This window comes from Halichoerus grypus, chromosome 3, assembly GCF_964656455.1.
Source record: "Halichoerus grypus chromosome 3, mHalGry1.hap1.1, whole genome shotgun sequence".
Lineage (NCBI taxonomy): Eukaryota > Metazoa > Chordata > Mammalia > Carnivora > Phocidae > Halichoerus > Halichoerus grypus.
The window spans coordinates 11,703,116-11,716,048 of NC_135714.1; the positions used below are offsets into that span (position 1 = coordinate 11,703,116).

The 12,933-nt window shown below is 43.7% G+C and overlaps 1 protein-coding gene across 1 annotated transcript in view; it reads right to left on the reverse strand.

Annotated features, from left to right (window-relative positions):
- Positions 1 to 4,057, reverse strand: part of FBXL5 (F-box and leucine rich repeat protein 5) — a 44,953-nt gene extending 40,896 nt beyond the window's left edge. The window contains exon 1 of the mRNA XM_036096531.2: positions 3,870 to 4,057. Coding sequence (XP_035952424.1) covers positions 3,870 to 3,953 — 84 coding nt within the window. The 5' untranslated portion in view covers positions 3,954 to 4,057. The remainder of the gene's footprint in view (positions 1 to 3,869) is intronic.
- Between the last annotated feature and the right edge of the window lie 8,876 nt (positions 4,058 to 12,933).

Here is a 12,933-nt window from a genome sequence, read left to right on the forward strand (position 1 = left end):
AAAGAGGAAAAAAAGGAAAACTAAATTCTTCATAAAGCTATACTTGTTCAATTTTTTAAAATAATCTATTCCAATTATTATGAGCTTATTTCCCTCCTAAACTTCTGTCATAAAATGTCCTTTATTTATAAAATGATAGCCAAATGGCACTTTTAATATCCTTACCTGAAAAACTTGGGCACTCTATAAAAGCCTCCACCACTTCAAACTTTTATAACTGGCTTATATGTAAGTCTAGGAATCTCTGTATTATACACATCCTTAAAACCACCACCTACTTTATTCTCAGAACTCAGCTCAAGATCGTAAGACCACTCCTAACACTTTAATGTACAGCTAACTGTACACTTCCCTCCGCTCCCACTATACTGCATTTGGATTTCCACCTTAGCACAAATACAAGATTGTAAATTCCACATCTCGCATCGCCAATGCAAGCTACTGATAAAACACAGGGCCGACACACAGTAGAGACTCCACACTCACTGGCAGAATTAATTTTGAGGACAAGAGGAAAGACTGAAGAATTGGAGTAAACTGGAAAAAGGATGTCATCCAATGAAATGTTCATTAAAATCATCCCAATTTGGAAGGTCAGTGAATTAGAAAAAGATTTCGTAACAGACGGTTAACCAAAGAAATTTTTCAGAAACTACTCTGGTTTCATACAAAGAAAATTAAACTAGAAATCAAGATCCTGACTTGGGTTTCCATCTGGATCTATAACTAACTGCTGATGTAAACTGGGTCTAGCTAATCTAGGCCTACAAGTCCCCAGCTAATAAACTGAAATACCCCTTCCTTTACCTACCTCAAAGGACTGTTCGGGTAACACTGAAAAATCTTTCCATAAAGCTTTATATAAGAGGAAATCCGAGAGCAAAGGATTAAATTAGGTATTACACAGCAATATTTAAAATGGCCTACAAGAGGGGCGCCTGGGTGGCTCAGTCGTTGAGCATCTGCCTTCGGCTCGGTTCGTGATCCCAGGGTCCTGGAATGGGGCCCCGCATCAGGCTCTCTGCTCAGCGGGAAGCCTGCTTCTCCCTCTCCCACTCCCCCTGCTTGTGTTCCCTCTCTCACTGTGTCTCTCTCTGTCAAATAAATAAATAAATAAATCTTTAAAAAAACATTAAATTAAAAAAATAAAATGGCCTACAAGAATAAATTATTCTAAGTAAACTAATCTAAGCATATAAATGATTGAGCTGATGCTAGTAAATACATGGATGCTTCTAAAATATATTGTACTTGAAAAGTTTGATACTGGAAATAAAACTGACCACTTTACAATTACTGGACATTCAGAGTCAACACTTAGAATAAAGTGAAAAAACATACCTTGTATCTTTTTAGTTTGAATACAAAAACTAGTTCTCATTTTATAAAGTTCTACTGTAGGCTATTTGGGTTGAATATCCATGGTCTTTACAACCGAAAGATGGTGAAGGCAAAAACTTGAGATGACAAATGAATAAAAAAAATAGTCCTTTAAGATTATTCAGCCAGCATTTAACAGTTATTTCTCCACCCTAGCTCCCAAAGGACATCCTAGGAGAGATTTCCACAAGCTATTAGTATCAAGAAGAAATCTGGATGTAAAATTCCTATACATTTTCTTTTTCCCCTAAATCACCTTGGTCTCTGATCCACAGTTTGGAAAACTGGACTTTTAATCTCCTTGATGAATTATATACAACAACCTCATTAACTATAATTAAGAATTAGTGATAATTTTGACTTATGCTATGTCAAACTGAAATTGCTTTCTTAATTACTGCAAGAGGAAACATTTACTAAAAAGAAGACTCAGGTATTGTTTTTATTTATTTATTTTTATATTTTTATTTATTTATTTGACAGAGAGAGAGACCGCAAGAGAGGGAACACAAGCAGGGGGAGGGAGAGGGAGAAGCAGGCCTCCCACTGAGCAGGGAGCCCGACATGGGGCTCGATCCCAGGACCCTGGGATCACGACCTGAGCCGAAGGCAGACGCTTGACGCTTGACGCTTAACAACTGAGCCACCCAGGCATCCCAGGTATTGTTTTTTAAAATGGCACTGTATGAGGCTGGTTAGTCTACCACATAACTAAATAAAAGGGTGACACTTAACTATTATGGAAAAGTCACAATCATTTGATGAAAGTCACAAACTCCCTAGGAAAGTGTACACATGCACAAAAATTTCTGTAACAATTTCAGGTGCTCTCCAGGCTAAACTGCAGAGAGGACCTCCCATTCCATCAGTCCTCACTAACTTTCCCTTTTCAATTTTGAGAAAGTAAAAACCCTCCCATTTTTTAATTTCCTGCAATTAATAAATACTGTCAGAATAACTAAGTTCAAAAGCCAGAGGAGGTAAAAACACTACAGCAATCTAACTCAAAAAATTCAGGGTTACACAGCTTAACGTATGGCTTACCCATTCCTTATGCTTCTCCTGGATAAATAGCTCTCACCCTTGGCTGCACACTGGACTCACCTCAGGAACTTTAAATTACACTTGATGTCTGGGTCCCACCCTGAGAGAGGCTGATTTTCAGTGGTTTGGGCATCGGGATTTTTAACAGCCTTTGGATGGTTCTAGTCAGCAACCAAGGTTGAGAATCACTGCCCTGGACTGTCCTGTTTAAACCTGTATCTGAATCAGGTCTTTTTTAATTTTCAAAATGGAGGGAGGAAAAGGATGGTTCTGAGTGCGTTTTGAAGTGCTGGTTTTGAATGTGGCCTAGCACTGAACACTCCGGGCATCCTCCAGCTGCCTCCCTGGGCTGTAAGAACCCCTCTTTTCTCTCAACAGTGGTTCTGCTTAATGTTGTGTAATTTCTGAAAATTCATCAAAGCTGATTTCTATACTTGAACAACAGTTGTTTAAATGTTTTTTATTTGGCTCTGTTCTACACGAAACAGGAGTGCCTGAAGTTTTCAGGATATATATGTGGACTTCCCCCAACGTAAAACTGATAAAAATGTGGGCGGCTTAATATTGTTTTAAAATCATTAAAAAGGCCCTGCACCATCTCCAGAAAAGTGCTTTTTCAGTTAATGCTGCACCAATTAACAGTCCAAAAAGGTTCTCACAGTTAAACCAACTTTTTCCGAGGTCCCTTTTATTCGAGTCCACGTTAAGAATTCCAACAGAGAACAGCGGTCTTATAACAAAATTTGCATCGAGTAAATAAATGCTCCAAGACAAAGTTGCAAGGAAAAAGATAACCATAAATGAAAGTGAAGCTTCTCCAGTCCCTAGACCAAGAAACCTGGGTCTTCGTCCATATCAAGCCAGTGAAAAGCTGGGGCGTAAAACGAGCTGGGTTGGGGGAAGCTGCCCGTTGAGCCAGGAAACAAGCCAGAGGTTCGGAGGGATGGATGGGTGTTTGCAAAGAGACTCGGGAGCCCCCAAACCAGCCAGGAGCAGGATGAGGGGCGGTGGTGCTGGGGGAGGAGGAGGACAGCTGCAGAAACGGCCCGCCCCAGGCGGATAAGAAGCCCAGCGCAGGTAGCCGGCCCGGGGTCCCCGAAGGTCGGTGGGGCGCCAAGCAGCCCCTCTCCCTAAGGGGGCGGGGGCAGGGGCGGGAGGCCCAGCGCGGCCGCAGGGAGCGGGGCCCGCCGCCAGGGGCACGCAGCCGGGCAGGAGCCGCGCCGCGGGCCCCGAGGGCACGTCCGAGGCCACCGGCCGGGTGGGGGCGCGGGCTCCCCCGAGAAGGTGCGGGGGAGCGAGCGCAGCGCTGACAGCTGCGCAGGCGGTAATACGCGCGGCGCGGCCCCGGGGGCTGCGGGCGCGGCGCAGGCCAGGCCGCCCGGGGACCGGCCCGCTCCTCCTCTCGGCCCGCGCTGCCCGGAGCGAGAGGCCCCGCACACCGTTACCTTGTCGCAGTAGAGCCCCACCAGCTGCTTCATCCGCCAGTGTGGGGCGGTGAAGACGTCCACTTCCTCGGGGAAGGGCGCCATCGCCACTGCCTCAGCCTCTGCCTCAGCAGCCGCGGCCGCCGCCTCTCCATAGACACCCTCGCCGCGGGGCAGAGGCGGCGCGCCCCCCTGCGCATGCGCCCGCCCCGTCGGCGCGCGCGCCCGGCCTACTCCGCCAGCCCCGACGCGGGGACGCGCGGGCCGCCGCCATGCGGTCCCCGAGGCCCACGTGACCGGGCTCGCGGCGGCGCTCTCACCTACCTCCTCCGCTCCTTCCGTTCTTTGGCCCGTTCGCTTGCCGAGGAAAGAAACCAAGTCTTTACCCTATTTGTTTCACAACATCAAACACATTATCTGAAGGGATGGGCTGTCGCTTTGGGGGCGCTCTCAGCGCTGCCGCTACGCCCACCAGGCCTTGAGGCCGAGGCAGCCGAGCACAATGGCCGCGCTCAGGCCGGGACCTCCGCCTGGGCGCCGCGGACTGTGACGCCCATCTGCCAGGGTGGCTGTTCTGTGCCCCACCGGGCTCTCCTAGACCGCCCTTTGCCTCCCTGCCATTCCCGAGTGGCAGGCTCGACTTCCCTGCCCGCTGGTCAAAGGCCCCCGGCGAACGAATGGATGGACCAGGACTGAGGCTCTAAGAACATAGGACCCACAGAGAAACCGTGCCGCGTGGGCGGACTGGACCCTGGCGGCGCACGTGTTCTGGGTGGGCGCCGAGCCTGGGTCTGGGGGCAGGGCACCATCTCCTCCAGAGCGGGCCGGAGGGGAGGGCAGCGTGGAATTCTGGAGCCTCCAAGGAAGGAAGGAAAAATGTGCCCTGGGGATCCAGGAGGCAGGAATGTACCTCGAGCACAGGAACACCAGGTCAGGGATGTCAGAAAGGCCTTAGGTGGTGGGGGGAAAGGGCGAATTATCACAGAAGGTCAGTGCGGGAAAGAACCTTGGTACACATACTAACATTTTAAGCCGCGACTCAGGGAGAAAGGAGAAAAGCAAGGTCACTGCCAAGAAAAAGGTTAGTCTCTTCCCACAGGTCAACTTCCCCCCCGCCCCAGCTGTCGAAGAGACCTAGGGAGACCCTGTTACGGGCTCTACTAATCATGACCAACTCTAGACCGGTTGCCTGGAGGACTAATGGACTCACAGAGAAATGGGAGAAAACAGGGACGGCTAAGAGCCTGAAAGTGTCTGGTTATTTGCTTAGTGACTATAAACTGCAGGAGGGCAAGAACCAAATATGTTCTGTTCACTCCTTATATTCCTATTATCTATCATAGTTCCATGACAACATAGGGGTTTGATGAATATTCAAGAAATCGCTGGAGTCGAAGGTGAGAGAGAACCTTGCAGTAGAGTGCATCTGTTTATTTCTAATGCACAGACTGGACACAAAGTTAGATGCCTGGTTTTGCCAGATAGTGTTTGTAGGACTTTGAATAAGCTACATGAGGTCTTTGTGCCTCACTGTCCTTATATAGAAAATGGGGACAAAACTGCTATGGACTAAAGGCTTGTGTACTCAAATTCATTTGTTGAACCCCCTGCCTCACCATGTGATGGTATAAGGAGGTGGGCCTTTGGAAGGTAATTAGGATTAGATGAAGTCATGATGGATTGTTGCCCTTCTAAGAGTTGCTAGAGCATGCTTCCCTTCGCCACGTAACAGAAGGGGAAATTGGCAGTCTGCAAGCCTGAAGAGGGCACTCACCAGGCTGGCACCTTGGACTTCCAACCTCTAGAGCCATGAGAAATAAATTTCAGTTGTTTCATCCAGTCTGTGGTACCTATATACCTCAGTATAGCTGAGCTATATGTCTGAGCTAAGATAAATACCTCCTTATGGCACTGTTAAGAGAATTAAGAGAGTTCATATATTTGAATTGCTTATATTAGCACCTGGCACATAGTAAGTACTGCCTGTAAGCTGTTATTATTAAATAAAACAACTTTGTGAGGTAGTCCTAAAGGAAACTAAGTCTTGAAGACATTCTGGTAATTGCCTAGCATCCCACAAATTAGTAACCGAATAACCTGGCCATATGAATCTAAGTCCAGTAACACCCTCCCAGGCACTATATTAGTTGTGTGGCGTACAGAGATGTGGTTTATGCACAGTCTGTCCTAAAGAAACAGGGACGCCTGGGTGGCTCAGTTGGTCGGGCATCTGCCTTCAGCTTGGGTCCTGGGGTCCAGCCCCGCATCAGGCTCCCTGCTCAGTGGGGGAAGCCTGCTTCTCCCTCTCCCTCTGCTTGCCACTCCCCCTGCTTGTACCTTCTCTCTCTCTGTCAAATAAATAAAATCTTAAAAAAAAAAAAAAAAGGAATAACACTTAATAGAATGTAGATATGGTCCTTAATATCTGTTATCCTCTTCCCCTTTCTGCTTTCTTTTAAACTCTGCTCTTTCACTAGGGCTTTGCTTCTATGTTTTTTATTATCCCCCAGAAGACATTTTCTTACTTCCGCTCTATTTCTTTACTTCATTCTGATCTTTCACTTCAGCGGTCTCAAAATGTAGAATCAGACCTCAGGTGAACCAGTTATATGGAGAAATGTGTTCCATGAGAACATGCACTTTGTTTTATGCTCAGCACTTAGAACAATGCCTGTCAAACAGTTAGTACTCAAAATCCATTGAATAAAAAAAGGAACAGGAGTACCTGGCTGGCTCAGTCGGTGGAGCATGCAACTCTTGATCTTGGGGTTGTAGGTTCGAGCCCCCTGTTGGGTGTAGAGATTACTTAAAAATAAAAATCTTTAAAAAACAAAAAAGAAAGAAGAAATGAGGGAAGTTCCTGGTATTCTGTAATTTCCTCATTTTAACTAAATTTTAAAACACCATGTTCTATCTCCCAATACTTATTTGTGTCTGTGTTGTTCACCTATGTACTTCCAGAAGCAAGCACATTAAATAAGTGTTTCACAACAACAACAAAAATCCATCCAGACACAGTTTTGCTGTAACCTAGAATTCGAAGCTCTGTCCTCAGCTCAACAGTAATAACAGCCCCTTTGGACTCTGACCACCTCAGGGAATTTATCTAAGATGACAAAATGAAAGAAATAAAGTGATAAAAAATAAGTGCTGTGGGTCACTCTTCCCTTTGAAGGAAGCTGTTAACATTAGCTCCATATGCTGAGTAATGTAGCAATTAATTACCTGCTATAACCAGAAGAAATTGATTGATTTACATTAAACTTTAGCCCCAGAAAGAAGGCATTGATCAGTGGAGTGTCATTACTGGTTGCTGCAACTACAGTCGATCAGGAACTGTTACTGAGGCCAAGGTTGTCGGTTTAATCACCTATGATTTCTTCTCATATATGACAGGGAAGTTCTAACAGACCATCTAGCTATCAGCAATCACAAGGAGACTGGATAGGCATGTGAACAATGAAAATCCACATCGTTTGGTGTCTGGTGTATCCATGGTTCGTTCCTTCTTTCCTGCTCTCGTTCTCTCTAAAAAACTGCATGCCACGGGGGGGTAGATGCCAAGTCATTCCATGGTGACCTAAAAATATGACGTTAGTCCTCCTCGCTAGTATTTTCCAACCTTAGTTTTGAGGGCCCTGGAAAGGATTAGTGGCCAAGGAAAGTCAATTCTAAGGCATTTAACTCTGTTTATGTGAGTGACACAGCACTTTCCCCAATAGGGGGTGAGTTGTGAAAACAAGCAATGAAAGAATGTTGCTGTTGCAAAAACAGTCCTAACTGTACCAGAATTCATCCTCACTGTCAGTCAAAATAGCCAATCAACATTTTGCTGTAGCAGGCTAGGCTGATTTAGGAGTACAGGTTTCAGTAGGGGTGATGGCATTGTTAAAGACAAGATAGCCAGATTTGAAATGCAATCCCAGATGCTACTTTTTCTTCTTTTTCTTTTTTTTTTCATTTTCCTATAGGATATTTTATATGCAAATAGCCTTAAAAAATGAAATAGCTATAGGCCTGCAGTTTGCCCCAAACCCTCACTTTCTTTTTTAAATTTAAATAGTGAATGCTATTTCCCCATTGGTGTTCACTATATAATTATAGATGAGTCACTGTGTATATTAGTTTGCTAGGGCCACCATAACAAAATACCACAGACTGGGCAATTTACACAAAAGAAATTTATTTTCTCACTCTTTGGAAAGTCCAACATTGAGATGTCAATATGTTTGATTTCCTCTGAGGCCTCCCTCATGGGCTTGCTTATGGCTACCTTCTCAGTGTGTGTGTGGGGGGGGGGGTCGGCTTTCCTCTGTGCCTATGTCCTAATCTCCTTTTCATATAAGGACACCAGTCAGATTGGATTAGGGCCCACCCTAACCATCTCATTTTAATTTACCTCTTTAAAGGCCTGATCTCCAAATATAGTCACATTCTGAGATACTGAGGGTTAGGGCTTCAACATATAAAATTTTAGGGGAATACAATGCAGCCTGTAACAATATGGAAAGAAAAGTCTGTCACAAAGATATAATAAAACTTTCTGTATAATGACAAAAAAACACAAAAAACAAAAAACAAAACTGGAAACAACTAGATGTCCCTGGGTAGGATACTGGATATCAGATAAATAAATTATAGCACATTCATTCAATGGACAAATATGCATCTGTTAAAAAAGCATAAGATACATCTATGTTTGCTAATATAGAATGAAACCAAGATTTTCTTTTTTTTTTTTAAAGATTTTTATTTATTTATTTGAGAGAGAGAATGAGAGAGAAAGAGAGCATGGGGGGAGGGTCAGAAGGAGAAGCAGACACCCCGCTGAGCAGGGAGCCCGATGCGGGACTCGATCCCGGACTCCAGGATCATGACCTGAGCCGAAGGCAGTCGCTTAACCAACTGAGCCACCCAGGCGCCCTGAAACCAAGATTTTCTAAGTTAAAAAACAATGTAAAGAATACTTTGTTAAGGGGCGCCTGGGTGGCTCAGTCGTTAAGCGTCTGCCTTAGGCTCAGGTCATGATCCCAGGGTCCTGGGATCGAGCCCCGCATCGGGCTCCTGCTCAGTGGGAAGCCTGCTTCTCCCTCTCCCACTCCCCCTGCTTGTGTTCCCGCTCTCACTGTGTCTCTCTCTGTCAAATAAATAAATAGGAATCTTTTTTTTTAAAAAAAAGAATACTTTGTTAAATATCTCTTTTGTGTTAAAAAAAGAAAAAGTACGTCTTAGAATAAAAATAGAAATTTATAAGCAGGGGTTCTGGGATGGGAAGCAGTTAAATACCTTTTAAAGATGTACCCTTTGATACAGTTTTAATATTTTACTACATTCACCTATTGCTCTTACAGTTATAAAAATTTGTTAATAAGATAGCTTTTTAAAAGAATTCAGGCAATAAATTTTAAATCTTTAAAAATGCTATTAAAGGTAAAAATGTTTGATTATAAATAATCAGGAGCAACAGTGCAATTAGCCATTTTATATTTATCCTAAAATTGTATTCTAACCTGGTTTTGTACATCTGCTTTGCCTCTGGTTTCTCTCTGTACACTGCTCTTTGGTCCACAGTCACCTTTCCCATAGGACTGGAGGCATCTTTGAGGGTAGGGACAGTGTTTTAATGACACTGGAGAAATGGGTCTGGTAGAATGTTAATTGAAAAAAGCAGGATCAAAATTGTACTTACAGTATAATCCACACCATGTTTACAGAATGCATATGAAGGATTGGAAATAAATAAAGCAAAATCTTTTTTTTTTAAGATTTTATTTATTTATTTGTTAGAAGGAAAGAGCACAAGCAGCAGGAGCGGCAGGCAGAGGGAGAGGGAGAAGCAGGCTCCCCGCTGAGCAGGGAGCCGGACATGGGGCTCAATCTCAGGACCCTGGGATCATGACCTGAGCGGAAGGCAGACGCTTAAATGACTAAGCCACTTGGGCGTCCCAATAAAGCAAAATTTTAATAAGTCTCCTCTGAGTGATAAGAATTACAGGTGATTCCCTCCCTCTTTTGCATTTTTTCTATCTTTCCAATATTTTAAATGAACATGTTTTACTTTTAATGTCAGAAATACAGAAATGAGCGTATTACAATCTGATGATAATTGTATTTTATAAATACATTTAAAAGGTGGTAAAAGAGGGCACTTGAGTGGCTCAGTGGGTTAAGCGTCCGACTCTTGGTTTCCACTGAGGTCACAATCTCAGAGTCATGAGACTGAGGGTCGGGCTGTGTGCTGGGCATGGAGCCTGCTTAAGATTCTCTCTCTCCCTCACCCTCTGCCCCTCCCCCCTCTAAAAAATAAGGGGGCTAAAAGGAAATATATCAAAATGTTGATAATGGCTATCTTGATGGTGGAACTATAGTTGATTTGGGGGAAAGAGGAGCTAATTTTTTCTTAAAATTTTAATAAAAGGGGTGCCCGAGTGGCTCAGTCAGTTAAGCAGCTGGCTCTTGATTTCAGCTCGGGTCATAATCTCAGGATCCTGGGATCAAACTCCACTTTGGGCTCCCTGCTTAGTGGGGAGTCTGCTGGAGATTCTCTCCCTCTCCCTCTGCCTTTGCCCCTGGATGTGTGCTCTCTCTCAAATAATAAATTATAAAAACAAATAAATAGTAAAATTTTAGCAAAAAATTTCCCCTAACTTTGTATTTAAAAAACAAAATTAGGGGCACCTGGGTGGCTCAGTTGGTTAAGCGTCTGCCTTCGGTTCAAGTCATGATCCCAGGGTCCTGGGATCGAGCCCCACATCGGGCTCCCTGATCAGCGGAGAGCCTGCTTCTCCCTCTCCCTCTGCTGCTCCCCCTGCTCGTGCTCTCTCTCTCTCTGTCAAATAAATAAATAATCTTTAAAACAAAAACAAAAACAAAATTGGGTTTTGTTTTAAAGATTTCAGTTTAATTAACATTAATCACCATTAGATCCATAATGCCAGAGCTCAATCCAGTGTCTGAGGTCCATCCCACCTCATAGACAGAATGACTGTACAGAGTGGCTGTAACTGTGTCTGGAGAACTTGGCCTACATCTCCTCCTCATGGGGCTTCCCCACTTGTCCCTAGGAAGCTATTCCAGTGAGTTCTAGCTGGGTTCTATTCCTTAGACCGTCAAGCCCGTGTGGCACTTCCTGCGTGACACACACATAGGACCTGCTTCACCTGGGCAAGGCCTCCCAAGCCAGCCAGGGTTCCAGGGTTGCTGCTAGCTCTTTTAAAAGTCTTAGAAAAAATACTCGGTGGGGGGCGGGGGGGAAGTTGGGGGATATCTACCGCATTGGGCATTTTCCTGTTCAGTGGCCCTTTGTGTCCACAGTGAGTCTCTGTATCCCTTTCCAGAACTTTGAGTTTGCATTTTTGGAACACATGCTTCCCATTCTTGACCAAAGGGTAGGGCATCAGATTGAAATACAGACGCGACTTACTGTTCACTTTTCCAAGGTGTGGCCCTGTCTCCCATAGCGGTGGCTCACTGATGCCTCACATACGAGAAAAAGAACTGCTTGGACTTGTACAAAGGCATAGGATAGCAGAAGACCTGAGAAGAGGAAGAAGCATAAAAGAAAAAAGGGATAGATTAGACAGAAATAAAAATATGAGGAAAAACAGAGTGGGGGAAGAAATAAAAGAAAGAAAAATACATAGGTAGAAAGAGAAGAAAGCAGTAATTAAAATGTATTAAGGTCTTTTTATATACTAGGCACTATAAATTCTTTACATGAATTATCATGTGTAATCCTTACAACTATATGTGGGAGGTTTTATTTTTTTTCTTGCTTGACAGAAAAGGGAAATGATGTTTAGACAGTTATTTACTTGTCCAAGGTTGTAGAGCCAGTTAGTGGAAAATCAGGGATATAAATCTGCGTCTTACTCATCCCAGAACATGCACTTAACCTTACACCAAAAGACAATTTTGTCATTAGTTTATGTCAACAAACTAAATGACTAATATGTGCTCCTAATCTCTGAACTGGAGCCAAATGTAACTGTGAAGAATATGGGCTACACCATAAACTACATATATCCAAATACAGAATAGTCTCAGTCTTTAGGTTACCTTTTGCAGTTAGTAGTTCAGATAATGCTAAGACCAGATTTTGCTTCATTACAAATATGGACATATAATGTGTATAATGGTTCATAATGTTTCTTTGCAAAAATTCCAAACAGATCAGAGCCTTCCATTTCTTAAGCATACCTGTGTGTCACTTATCTTGTTCTCAGTAAATATTGCCATGTCGGCACCCAACTCCTTGACTTTGAATCAAAGGCCCTATTATGAGCTAACTTGCCTGGAACAGGGTGGTGCAGTGTATATGGCCTGAGGGAAAGGTGGCTACTCTTAAAGACAACTTGATTCAGCCTGTTTGTACCATGTAACGAGGAAAAGCATCACAAGTTTCTGGAACGGAAAGGACCGATAAGCTTCCTGTAAATTGTCGGACTTACATTTATTGTACTGATGAAATCTGGCAGGCAATTGCTTAATCCCTGCGGGGGGGGGGGGTTATTTAGGGAAGTACTGGTTCTGTTTCCTTCCTCCTTACCACTGACATTTTAAAAAACCCTCATAAACCCAAAACACAGTATCTGGAGTTACATAAGGCAACTCCTGGTAAATTTTTAAATGCTGACAGCTATGCAGGCAGAAAGAAACATGAGTGTCATATACACCTCTGCTTCCCATTAACTAATAGCTTTTTGTTTTTTAAGAGCCTGGTTAATACATAAAACATAGACCAAAGTTCTAATTCTACCTCTGCCACTACCTACGTACCCATGGGACCTTGGACAAATCACTTGCCCTTTCTGCGACACCTTTGAGAGTGGTAAGGGGTGATAAGTAATTAATACTTATAATCTACAACACATGCAAAAAGGACTCTCCCAGATAACTGCTTACCTATTATGGGAAATCAGTCACCAACCACCCAGATAAGTCTATCAAGAGTCAGTTGACCTTTACCCAATCATTGTGTAACTAGTTTAACTGTAATTAGTTTAAGTGCAATTCATTTTACTGTGATTAGTTCCATTCACAATTACAGATTTACATGGATTTAATCTTGTCAGCCCCTAAGAGA